General features: G+C 37.1%; 1 protein-coding gene across 1 annotated transcript; it reads left to right on the forward strand.

The window, feature by feature from the left end:
- The first annotated feature begins 1,693 nt into the window (after positions 1-1,693).
- LOC144443516 (sulfotransferase 1E1-like) lies at positions 1,694-10,085 on the forward strand. Its single transcript, XM_078133022.1, has 6 exons — positions 1,694-1,977; positions 4,216-4,442; positions 5,382-5,508; positions 6,940-7,034; positions 7,584-7,758; positions 8,661-10,085. Exons 1-6 carry the CDS (start codon positions 1,818-1,820, stop codon positions 8,771-8,773), a joined length of 897 nt encoding a protein of 298 aa, XP_077989148.1. The 5' UTR covers positions 1,694-1,817; the 3' UTR covers positions 8,774-10,085.
- The last annotated feature ends 4,364 nt before the right edge of the window (positions 10,086-14,449 follow it).

Here is a 14,449-nt window from a genome sequence, read left to right on the forward strand (position 1 = left end):
CTGGTAGATATGGAGTTTTTTGCTTGAGATACTAAGGCAATGTTTAGGTTATTCATAACCTTTGAGGTAATATTTCCAAGCTTCGAAAAGCTAACCTAAATGTACATTTTAAATGAGTTTCCTGTATCACATAAAATAGACATGTAACATTAGTATAGGGGCATTAATATATGTATAATAAAGTCACCGGTATGTTAGAGAACTTTAGGTGGTCATACCTAGTGTATAATAGAAACTGGAATCTGATGAGATGTGGTGATTTGTAGTGTCAATAACATGACGAGTAGAACAATTTAGATTAACTTCATTTATAAACTATCTATGAAAATTGCCATTACGAAACCTTCAAGTCACAAGTTCACTTTTGCCCCAAAATGCAATATAAGTGAAGCATTGATTGTGAAACAGCCAAGTATTTACATGACATGTTCTGTAACTAGTGTGGTAGCTAGGTAATACATGTATATGTATATGTATAGTTATGTTTGAACTAATAAGTAATATTAAAGAATTCATGTAAGAAACAGGGACAAGAACAAATATTGACATGTACCACATTTCAGACAAGGCTATATGCCATTGTAGAAAGGATTGTTTTCTTCCATCACAATTTAAAATACAATGACCCCCCCCCCCTATCCACAATTTTCAAAACAGCATGACCCCCCCACCCCTACTGCCAATTTCAAAAACAGGGTGACCCCCCCTACCAAGCCGCCCCCCCCAGGCCGAAGAAACTGACTGGTCCCTAATGTACGGTTGACATGTACGCATCCAAATTTTGATGTTCACTGTTGTTCGTCTACGCGAGCGTTGTAGTCGGCCGCCGGGATACTGATAGTGAACTCTGCGAATTGTCAGAGGAGGATTTTCTCAATGAGACAATATTTTATGGGAAATTACGATGGAAATTTCGAAAGCAGCCAAGTTATCGCATATTTGTACAAATCATCGACTACTAAGCCCAAACCAGAAAATCTACAAACACCGATCGAGTCAACATTTTGACAGCTAAAGGGTATAACCAGTAATATTAATACATTGAAACATAGACCCTGGTCTATCATTGAAACTATCAACCTGTCGCCATGTCACTCCACCGAGTCGCGATGTCGACCGGGCACAAAGCATGCTGTATTCAATGAACCACTTCAAGTTTATACCTTGAGTCAAACATGTCGTTTACTCATTACTGTACACTTTTGATGAGTCGATCAATGTACAGATTATCCCTAGAAACGACTAGCAGATAAAATAAATCCAGTCGCTGCCCAGATATCAGCTGTCTTGAAAGCAGCGTAATTGTTATGCAAATTAGGCACATATGAAACTAGAAAACATTAGTTCTTATCTTGTTTCCGATATTTTCAATATACTGGTATAATATAATAGCGATAAACCACTCCCATATATCGCTCGTGCATGTATTTCGTTCACTGGTCAAAACCTCTTGGTATACCATGGGGGTGGGGGGTGGGGGGGGGGGGTTATTGCTTAAATAATCATTGCCATGTTTTAAAAAGGTTCTGCATGTTATTTTTCCTGATGTGCGAAATTCTTTCAGTATCCACGTACGTATGTCAGCCAACACTGGTCTAAACGTGTCACTTACTGATATCGGTCTCCCTAACTCTCGAGACCATTGTGTCATTGTATTTGGTATGTCATTTGGTAGCAGTCTTGCATGAACGGTCATAGACTAGACTGCTACTGCGCACTCTCTTTTCGAGTCGCCTATTCTTAAAAGAATAGTTGTCGTGGGTGAGAACCAAGGCGTGCACAGACAGCTCACCGACACCAGCAAGTTAACAACCATCATGGCTCACCACGGTCTACCCGATGACTTCGTCCCGCCACCAGACTACTACTACGGTGGCATACGAATGTTGGCTCTGACACCAACAGAAGCGTATGACCACATTCGGGACATGGAAGTCCGCGACGACGATGTCTGGGTGGTTACCTATCCCAAAGCAGGTATGTATGTGTGTGTGTGTATGTATGAAAGGAAAGGGCCATGCACATGCAGTGCACTTACCCGGCTACCTAGACCTCCTTCAAATTTGAATACAGTGTGCAGTGTAGGTGTTTATATACGTAAAGCAACATTTGGTCTCGAATCTTGTTGTTGGGGCATACAAATGACCTTTCGTGTTTTCCATTTCTATTTTTGAGAAATGATGGACTTGATGGGTCACACCCACAGTTGTAACCACCTACCCATACTTTTTAAAACAGTCTTGGGCCACATAAAAGAAATCTTTTGTCATGCAATCAATACAAGTATTTCTCTGGACAATTGGACAAGCCTTTTCCCATGATGTCGGCCTGTTTATGATTTACGTTCGGCAGCACCGGAGGGTGGTGTTCAACTTGGATTGTAGTGCTGGAGTGGTAAATGTGTGTGTTGCATGCCACGGTACCTTTTCAGAGCTACGTATAGCTGTATAGTTGGTGTTTTCTAGAAAAGTTTATGTGTCACCTGATAAAGCGGACGCTTGTGACGATCATTAACTTGACCCCACTCAAAACTTACAATTTCCCTCTCGTTCATTTTCTTATTGTCTTACTAGTATAAGCGTGACGGTGACAATGCGTTCCGTTTTACATGTGAAACAAGGCGAGTTTGTACGATAATCCAAACCAAGTTTGTAATAATATACAGTAACCCCCCCCCCCCTCTCTCTCTCCACAACCGCATCTGTCTATCATTGAGTAATGTGGTCGGTGTACACATATACACTCTAAACTAATTGTTCCTGTATGACATACGGTATATGACATATATGCACTCACACTATTTACGCACGAAATATGTATGATCACGGCCAAATTCGAGCCACATTATATCGATACAGAACAATTATACCCTAATCGCTATCTGAAGATTATTCAGGGACCCCGTCTTATCTTCATTTTTTCCGAAAGGTCATGAATGAGTTGTTCACTATCCTCGAACCAACACGTGTTATGTAATGTCGTACACAACTCACTACATTGGTCTCCGTTATATAACCAAGACGCATTTTACTTCATATGGATGAGTTCGAATGGCATACATATGTGTACGCATCTTTCAAAACAAATAGTACGCTGAAAAAAATGCATTTGGAATGAAAGCATGATGAAATTTTAAATACGTTGACGTCCATTTTTAAACCTAAAAGCCAAAAAGAAATTAATGAGCTCCTTCAAAACTGAATAAATTTGATAATTGACAGCATACTAAGTAAGACATTCTAGACATAATCAATGAATAAACACACACACACACACACACAAACACACACACATACACGTACACACACATACACACACACACACACATGCATACATACATACATACATACATACATACATACATACATACATACATACATACATACATACATACATACACAAAAAAATATCATATCATACCATATTTTAAATGTGGTATGTAATTTCAATAAACAAAGTATACTATGACTGTCATTTAATCCAAATATAAATCTACTATAACCACATTTGCCGCAATTATTTATTCTCTTAAAAGAAATATATAGACATTATATATAATTAATGGGACAAGATACGTGGCTGTTATTACCCCTAGCATTCTTTGTGATATCGATATATGATACCTTATACACTTCACTGATAAAGAATGAACGTTTGGAAACTAAAGAAGTCAGTTGTAATATGCTCCGATTAACGAAACCATGTCAGGCTTCCCCCATAACTATAAACAGTCCAATGTGTTTAAACCAAATAATGTAAGTTTTTAAATTAATCAATAACAATCAAGGTGACGCATATGGTTGTCCTAACGAAGATTCAACACCAAATTTTATGAATTCATAGTGTTTGACTGTTGAAAGTCATAGACTATCTATTGTTGCTGTTGTACAGACTGGGTTGTATTTCTATTCATGTATTATGTGATATTTTAAACGTTGACCTTTATTTGAGATTTACTTGCCAACGTCATTCTGCACCTGTTGATTATCTGATGTTTGACGAAACTTGCTTTCTCTGGCAAGTCATTGATATATAGTAGAACCATCAAAGGTCAAACTCCTAGTCCCCTCGTGATGTATGCCATACAACAGTCCAGACTGTTTGCATTAGTCGAAGGTTTCTTGTCTGTTGTTTATAGGCTAGTGAAGGGGGTCACAATAGTCCCACAAAAAAACCTATAGGAATTAGGATGAATTGTTCTTATTCGTCACCTAGGGACAACATGGGGCCAGGAAGTGACGTCTGTCATTATGGAAGATGCCGACTTGGCGAAAGTGAAGAGCAAACCTTTATTGGAACGAGTGCCGTTTATTGAACTTGGTCCTTTAGGTCAGGTACCAGCGTCGTATAAACATGTTGAACAGATGTCATCACCTCGTCTTATTCGTACCCATGTACCGTACCATATGATGCCCAAACAATGGTTCGAGAAAAAACCAAAGGTACACATTCTTGTTTTTTTTTTCTTTTCGATGAATTAGCTTCTATAATTCTTCAAGAGTATAGAAGCAAAGAGGCGGGAGTGTTTGGTACAGTAGCACGGCGGAGTTAAATAGGTCATGTGTGTCTTGAGACAGTCACTCTAGGTCAGAGTATGACCATAGAAAAGGTTTAGAATGTTAACACAACAACGCCACATTCTGTCACAGATACGTGACACATCGAGTGATTTGCAGACATGACGGGTTTGCATTCCGACGGTATTACTAAATGTTGCCACTTTAGTTTTTATGCTGTGAGCAACACTCACTCGACATCGTAGCTTATATCGCAATAGTTAGATTGACCACAATAATTATTGTGACAAATCATGTCAGTTGTTCTCTAATATTCAAATACATACACCATCAATTGAACCACCACATTCGTCGAAATTATGGCATAAAAAAATACAAAGTGAAGAAAACAAAGCTTGACCAAACATGTACAAGGTTGAAACTTTCTTTATCATCGTCTAAAGTACAGGTTTTGTTACCCACAAGAATACATTTTATTCATCAATAAAGACAAATATTATACGCTTTCAATGTGTTATATACAAAGTAAATAGCCAGGTATAACATAATTGTTTTGCTTCAAGCAAGACATTAAAGATGAACGCACACTCCCTGGATTAGACTGACAATTGCCTACTAGTAATTTTCATTGTTCAACTTTACTAGCTTCCTCTAGGAAGAGCCGTTACGCGCTATACGCCTCTTATGTATTTTAAACTCAGACCATTATTATCTGTACTGGTCTGAGGTTTTGATAAACAAAAGACGGACAACTTTTTAACAATACCTAAAGCGGAATTAATGTATAGATGGCTCCAATGAATGAATGTTGTTCACCCAAAACACACACTGTTTACTTTCACCTTCTATCATCTTCGTTTTCAGACCCTGTACGTAGCCCGCAACCCAAAGGATAATGCCGTGTCATACTGGCATTTCACCAAAATCAACCACTTCTTTCATACATTTGAGAAATTTTCTGATTTCTTCCCAAAGTACATCGAAGGCGAAGGTAAGAATAGGCAAGTAGGTTGAAGTCCTGGTGCGATGTGCATCTTTACTGTGCAATGTGACATACCCATGCTGGCGACATTGATAGAAAATATTTGAACACCACGAAGGTATAGAGTTGATGTCACTTTTAGCAAACCTTAAATTTCAATGCAACAACCGAGTCTGTCTTTCTCCCTCACTAGATCCCTTTTTGGTTCTGCTGTGCAATCAAATTATTCGGGTTAGGAATAGTGATAAAGGTGCCAATTATCGTTTCACTTCGAAGTAATTTGATATCCAGTCCACCTAACAATACTGTCAAATACTTGATTGGTCAAAGAAGTGAGAAAGTGTGGTCTACTAAAGGGACACTCTTAGTACGTCCTCAGTGTTATGATTCATATATAATAAACAGCATGTGTAGAGCCAGTACAATGTAATTCAAATCTTGTCTTTAAAGTGTATTAGATTTTAGATAAAAGTAACGACTTACTACGTGGTCTAGACCCACTGGTCTGAATTTAGGATAAAATGATGGAATTACTTTGATGTTAGCAAAATCTTACACTTATTGTTCACTATTTGCATGTACAAGGTATACTTAACATGTCTGACATGTTAACGATGCCAGGTGTCGGTTCTTTTGATGCACCGGTAAAATTATGTTCTCCACACTAAGTACAGCTACAGCACATGACAATGCCGTACCCTCCTTGCAGCCAATGATACTCGACCTAAATTTTAAAACTTTGTATGGGCGAAGATCCATGTCTGTGATTCCATAGAATCTGGAATGCACATTCCTTTTATGGTTCATTGAAACCATTCAACCCGTCAAAGTGACATACATTACTAATATAACTTCAACCATGAACCTTTTGCAGAGACACTCATATGCCTATCAAAGTACTTTTGAAGGAGATTTTCGTTTCATCATACGTTTGTTGCATTTCTAGGCATCCACCTCATATACAAAGTTTAACCGAGAAAATCAGAGCTAGCAGAAGTGATTGATGGAACATTTCCACCTATTTGCACTTTACACAGACTATATGTAACATTAAAAAGGTCACCAACTTTCTAATTTACTACTAAGTAAGCTGTGGTCAGGTACTCTCATTCTTTGCTAGGTGAGGTCGTAAATCTCCAGTTTGTCTTGCGGGATATTTAGTCCAATATATTTTTATCTTCAGGATGTGGTACAGGGCGCCGATTAATTAGAGGAGGTAGTGTCTCCAGGTGAATAAATAACAAAAACTTGAATTAGAAGTTACGCACTTAATTCAAATTCCGCAAACTTCTTGAAAGCTTCTTGTGTTAACACAACATTTGGAGCTCCTGGCTCTTTGTCAAGCGACTAAAAAAAGTCAAGATAGAAAGACAGATAATCGTCCCAGCAAGTTCAAAAATATTCATTGTATTGTATTTATATTTTATATCTTCCAAACAGTTCCCTATGGTTCATGGTTTGACCACAATCTGAAGTGGTGGGAACACAGACACGACCCAAATGTTATGTTTGTCAAGTTTGAAGATATGAAGAAGGTAAGTCAACTTTTCTTTAGATTTCTAGGGAGGTATGGGGTGTACTTTGACTGAGTCACATCATGAGAGTGTTCATGTTTCGTGAAAGTACGGTTGTTCACAAAGGTATGTTGTACAGGTACAGGGCAAAATATACCTTCAGAGGTCACGGTATGTACACAATGTCATCTGTACTTTCCCCCAATGTCCGTTAGTGTGTATGTTCCACCTTTGTCTACTCTAGCCGCGAGCTAGGTATGGTTATACCAAAGTACAGTGCTGGTAGACATATCTTCTGATCATATTAAAGAAACCCACATTATTGTGCACAATGTTCCATCATGTAAAGACACATGTAGAACAGTGTCCATTCATTGCAGATGGTAAAAATCAGGTGCATAAGGCGTCTCAACACATCATTACAAATTAGAAAATTGAGGGCGTATTTCTCAACGGAGAATTCTACAACTCATCGCGACTCACTTTTTCAGTACAGTGACACAGTATAAACTAAGTATTCCTTTGTGTGCTGTATTTTGAAAATGACCTTGGTTTGGGTTTTCTGTACAGGATCTGAAGGGAGCAATGATCCGAATTAGTGATTTCTACGGCCATCCTCTGCCAGCAGACAAGGTCGACGCATGCGTGGAACACTGTACCTTTGACAAGATGAAGAAGAACCCGTCAACAAATTACGAAAAGGCTGTGTTTATTAATCACAAGAAGGGCACTTTTCATCGTAAAGGTAAGGACATGGGACTTGTTTATCAGCTTATAATATGTATATGTGCGTAGATGATAAACTGCCAAAAGCCACTTCCAAAGGCCAGGTTTAATGTTATCTTATCAGTTGACACATACGGATTACATACTTAGGATCACTCTTGTATTCACAGGGGGCAGCGAGCATGTAACAGATTGATTGATCGATCGATCGATCGATCGATTGATTGATTTATTGATTGATTGATTTATTATTTGGTTGAATGATTGATCGATTGAATGATCAATTTTTGTGCTGCAATATAACTTATTTTGTGTGTGATATTGATCAATTCACTCATTGAGTTTTAAAACTATCTCTTTTTCTTTCCCTGGCTACTTTGCTCTCAGCTATATCTCAGAACACTAAAAGTCTGGGGCTGTATGTAATTCTCTCTTTTCTTTATTGACTAAATAAAGACGCCTTGTCCATTCTTCCCCTCTCATCTAAATTAAAACATTCCTAGTCTTATAATTGGCGAGATATCACTTACATTAACAGTTTGCTTTATCTCTCATCTGCTGGGAGATTATCACACTGGACAAACATTCGACCATACATAAACGTTTAAACTAGTAAGGACGATCTTCCGTACTAGTTTATGCATGGTAGAAGAACAGTGCACACTATATACATTTTCACATTAATTTCACAGAAAATTCATTGTCAATATACATTCATTAATCAATAACACATATCGAAGACAGACTTAACACGAATTTCTACATTTCTACCAGCCAACTGTTTTCACACCTACATTACAAAGCGTGGCCTTCAAGAGACTCATGAAAACAAAAGGACGAATTGACTAACCGCTGGGGGCGATGTTTATACTAAAGGCGATACCAAATGTTATTATTGTTTACTCTCCTTTTTAATTCTAGGTGAAGTCGGAGACTGGAAAAACAACTTTACAGTGGCCCAGAACGAGATCTTTGATGAGCTGTATCAGGAAAGAATGAGAGGCACTGGTCTGGTCTTTGACTTTGAATTGTAAACCGCTGGGAATTGTGGGAAATTATCATTTTTAGGTAGAAATTGGTGTTCTGTATAAGCTTAGTATTCGTGATAATATGTAACTTCAAACTTCAAACTAATATCAAACTTCATTCGCTACTTTTTGTAACCCATACACTGGTCAAGGAATTTATCCGCTATCCGTCTTCACAAAGAAAATGGGGACCATTTTCCTTCACACTGACAGCAAAGAAAGCCTAAATTGCATCGTATTTCATTGTTTACATTATTCTACGCAGTTTATGCTTTTAGACAATCAAGTTCCATTTATACAACAAAGTAAAAACATATCATTTAGTCCCTTTTTAAAAACGTCAGGATTTCCTTCAAAATAGATCAAAACAACGCCGATAATACCCTTTTTGGGGGGCGAAGGGGGAATTAACCGACATTTTTCTATTCAGATTTACTAGACATCCGAAGACATTTTTGATAATTGAAATTTGATTATACAGTATTGTACCAGGCTAAATTCTATGTTGAACTTCAATATATCATGTTTATACAAACTTAATCGCAGTAAATGTATTTGTTTGAAATAATGTTGTTGGACTATTGTTTTTGAAACAGTTTTCAAACACATTAGAGCATAAGAAACTTTATGTGTAAGTAAAGCAAAGGCAGGATTTTCAAATCGAACATTTAATTTGATTACTAGAATTTCAATGGCTATAAAACCTGTAACAATGGTAAAGTCAGTCACTGTGAGGTTTGCAGGATAAAAAGTCAAAGTAAGTAACTATAAAGAAAGAACCAAAGAATCTATCATGATGTCATGGTTAAACGATCTTAGCAATCCTAATGACGTCACATAAATATATTCATTGTCCGTTTTATATCGTCATAGTTCTTATACTTTCGACTTTAATATTGGTCAGTGACAACGTGATGGATATATTTGTATATAACGTTATGCCACAGACTACATCTCATTTCTAACTTATTCGATCTGCTGACTGGATGAATCTGAGTTTCTCATCAGTCTTAGTGTGGGTCGACGAACTCACACTCCTGCTAAACAATCCAGAGTGAGGCTATCGTAAAACAGGGATGTTTAAAGAGGTGGAGATTCCTAGCCTGTCTATGTCGTTGATCTGTGGCTACGATAGCTCTCGCCTACAATAAGCGACGTGGACAGATTAGAAGAACCTTAAACTGCTCGAATATTCAAACATATCATTTGATACTCTATTGATAGTGTAATTTTCAATTGAAATAAAACTCTACTTCTCAACTACAGAATGAAATGATGTAATATGATTAATTACATATATAATTATCTAATAATAATAATACTAATAATAATGCATTTTTGTATTTTGCATGACCCGTATGATGGGTATTCATATTTTGTATTCGAACTAAAGGGGAATAAAATACCGGATAAAACAACAAGTTTTTTACGTTAATGGTCAGTTTCCTTTCTTGGTCGTTTGTTTATATAATTCCCAGGTTACGGATATATAGGACCCTGTAGACGATAGTTATACAGACATAACACCGACTGTTTCCTAGGTTACGGATATATAGGACCCTGTAGACGATAGTAATACAGACATAACACCGACTGTTTCCTAGGTTACGGATGTAGAGGACCCTGTAGACAGTAGTAGTACAGACATAACACCGACTGTTTCCCAGGTTACGGATGTAGAGGACCCTGTAGACAGTAGTAGTACAGACATAACACCGACTGTTTCCTAGGTTACGGATGTAGAGGACCCTGTAGACAGTAGTAGTACAGACATAACACCGACTGTTTCCCAGGTTACGGATGTAGAGGACCCTGTAGACAGTAGTAGTACAGACATAACACCGACTGTTTCCTAGGTTACGGATGTAGAGGACCCCCGTAGACGATAGTAATACAGATATAGCACTGACTGTTTCCTAGGTTACGGATGAGAGAATGTGTAAATATGGTGAGCATGAGACGAAGTTCAACCTTTGACTTAATTTACCCGCGGTGATCTCTCCCCTGGGGGTTGTGGACAGTCAAAAGTGGTAGTGCGTCTCTCGTACTACCCTTGGACAAAGATGGTGTTTAGGTGGGTCACAGGTAGGGTAAAGGTTGGGTAATGGTGGGTAAACTAGACTTCCCGTGTAGTGGAATGTTTCCTAGTTTGATACGTCAATTGGTAAACGACCGATGTAGATGGCAAAACACTGACTGTTCGACTAGCTAGGTTACAGTACGTCAATTGGTAAACGACCACATCGTACAGTGACTGTGACAGACAACGAACTGAATGTTTCATATAGCTAGGTTACGTTTAATCTATATAAATACCACACATAGAGTACCTACATGTACACTGGGGATTTGTTAGTAAAATACCTCATTTTATCTCTGAAAAAAATAATAACTACATATACTGCATGGAATAGAAAATACTTAGAAGAACAGTGCATACTACTATAATATTATACATTTTCACAATAATTTCACAGAAAATTCATTATCAATATACATTCATTAATCAATAACACATATCGAAGACAGACTTAACACGAATTTCAGTATTTGTTTTGCCTGGTTATGATATTTTCTCACATCTATCACAAATGTAATAACAGTATCATATACATAATGAGAAATGAAGTATTATGGTTAATGTATCTTTATAGTATAACATAACAAACGAAATAAGTTGTATGGTTTATAGTACCATAATCTATCTGTGTAGTTTTATTTATATATATATATATATATATATATATATATATATATATATATATAATATATATATATATATATATATATATATATATATATATATATATATATATATATATATATATATATATATATATATATATATATATATATATATATATATATATAATAGCTGCAATAACAAATAACTTTAATTACATTAAAAAAACATTTGTTCGGTTCCAGTTACCCGACCACACCTAGCATTTCACTGCCGACCCTAAACTTTTTTTTACGTATTCTAGAAAAATCATTATAAAATCGCAAAAGTTGTGAGGTCTCACGAAAATATAGTGGATGCGGAAACTGACATCAACTTAAAAAGACAAAATAAAAATGTTCTTCTAATCTGTAATCACTGTACAGCTGATAGGAAGAAATAAACAACACAGAGACCTGAACTAGACATTCACACAGAAAAAAATATAATAAAATAAAATAAAAAATCTACCTACTCCACCTATTCTAAAATTGAGCGTAATTGGAACCACACGTTTTTTTAGGCCTTAGTAGATTTTGTTTAAATATAGAAATATTCTTTTTAAAATCTATTTACTATTCTGGCGATCCAGGTCACGGTGTACTGAGATAGACACAAAATAAAGTGATTGCTGCGACATGTTGGCATAACCATTTATTTCATTATACTCACAGCAGGGTGGCGTTTCTGATGACTTCCATGGTTTTGCAGTGTTTATTTTGGGGTAATTCCAATGTTTACACTATCTTGATCACAGGGTGATTAGAATCACACAACAGAGGAACCGCAATTACCTACTTGTGTACTCTACCATATCGACAGTAGTTTTAGTTTGTGACTATCTTAGTACACCGATACCTCGATTACCAGAGTCGTAATTTAAACGAATATGAACATGTATAATATCCCCTATATTATCCTCCTAAATTATATACGTACGAGTATATGTGTCTCTGTCTGTCTGTCTGTCTGTCTGTCTGTCTGTCTGTCTGTCTGTCTGTCTGTCTGTGTGTGTGTATGTATGTATGTATGTATGTATGTATGTATGTATGTATGTATGTATGTATGTATGTATGTCTGTGTGTCTGCGCATGTGTGTGTATGTGTATGTATGTATGTATGTATGTATGTATGTATGTATGTATGTGTGTGTCTGCCTGTGTGTGTCTCTCTATGTGTATGTGTGTATCTGTATCTGTGTGTCAGTGTTCGAAAGACTCTACATAGAAGTAGATGAATATAGATGCAACATTTAAATTAATATTCCCATCTACAGCCCAATACATAAATGGCCATATTTGTTGAAATGGTCGAAATCGTCATGTCATATATGTACGAGGGAAAGTCTGTCCATGTACAATGAGCATTGTGTCTTAGATATGACGACGAGCTTTTTGTAGGGAAATGGGTTGTACAATTTCAAAAATCGCATATCCTTAAATGGCCGGTACCACTTGAATTGAGGACGTGAACTGACGAGTCTCGGTCTGGTGAATGAGATGACGTACATTGTCGTATTTGAGTTGCTAAGTTGGAACATGAATAAAATAATTTAAATTCTTGCTTGATGATCCATATAGGAAACTGTCATATATGCTGGGATAATTAATGTTTTCTGTTTAACTTCGAAGAATAGAAAAGCATTTGTTGTTAACGACAAACATAAAATATCGAACTTGTTGAAATAAAACGTTAAAATCGTGACTATAAAACTACAGAATGCTGACAAAAGTACAAAGTGTTGACTTGGTTATAATAGCTGTAATATTTGTCTTTATGGCTCACTACATTATTCTATGTATTGTTCTTTGGGACACTTTCTTTTAACGATCATAGTTGTAAAGCTTCACTGAACTCACAGTCCGACTTCGGCATATACAGTTTCTTCTTCGTTTCTATTTACGTCTGTAACGTTGTTTGTACTGCTGTGTCTAGGTTTTACATCTGAAAAGTCGAGGTCAGCGTAGGTCAAACCCTCACTGTTCTGAAGTGGTGATTTGTCGTCAGAACTATTCTTCTCAACTGGTGACTTATTGGTAGAGACATCATTTCTTTCAATTGATTCTTTAGAATTTACCTGACTAGAATATTGTGTCTTGTAAGGTGAGGACGGTTGGTCACCGTGACTGCTTTCGGGGTCGACACTTTCTTGCAGGGGAATGTTTTCAGTTTTCTGACCACGACAATCTCCGATGTTATCTATGTTTTGGGATTTGTTAGTTTTACCCCTTTTATTGACAACTGCATATAGGTCACCAGTTTGTGTGTTGTCGCCCTCGACGGCAATCTGTGATGATGCATCTAGCGATTCTTCTGATTCCAAGCCCTGGTTATTTGTAGCAGTAGTTCGACAGTCTCTTGGAGCGGTCCCAGTATTATCATTAAGGGTGGTGGGTAAAACGTTACTCTGGGGTGCCAAAGTCCCTCCTGGAAAGTCCACAGTTGTGTACTCATTAGTAGATGGGGAATCCAACACAATGTGTTGCTCTGAATTTGCCCTTTCGTTGTCTTGCTTTCTTTTCCTCGATTTGACCAAACATATGATAATGACAGGAATTATTACACACATAATGACAGCACCACCTATACCCCCAGCTAACATCACAATTCTCATTATGGTACTCTCATCTACTTGACCGTAAGCTATCTCTGTTGTAGACGTGATAGTTTGAGTGGCATCCAAATTTGTGGCAGGGTTTTTGATTTTAGAGGAATTTGTCAGTGAAAAAGTACTCGTGTGACTCATAGTTCCATTCTCGGAGTCTAATGTTGCAGTTGACGTCAGTGTCGTTGTTGACTCTGGATCAGTTGAGATTATTGATTGCTCCAGTGTTGTGATATCTAGGGAAATATCTACAGTAAAGTTAATGGAAACTGAATTGGTGCCAATCTCGTTCGTTGCAAAGCACGTCACTGTGTGTGTACCTCTATCTTCTCTCCCATCGACTGATACAACTAAT

Source organism: Glandiceps talaboti, chromosome 12 (assembly GCF_964340395.1).
Source record: "Glandiceps talaboti chromosome 12, keGlaTala1.1, whole genome shotgun sequence".
NCBI classification, from domain to species: Eukaryota; Metazoa; Hemichordata; class Enteropneusta; family Spengelidae; genus Glandiceps; species Glandiceps talaboti.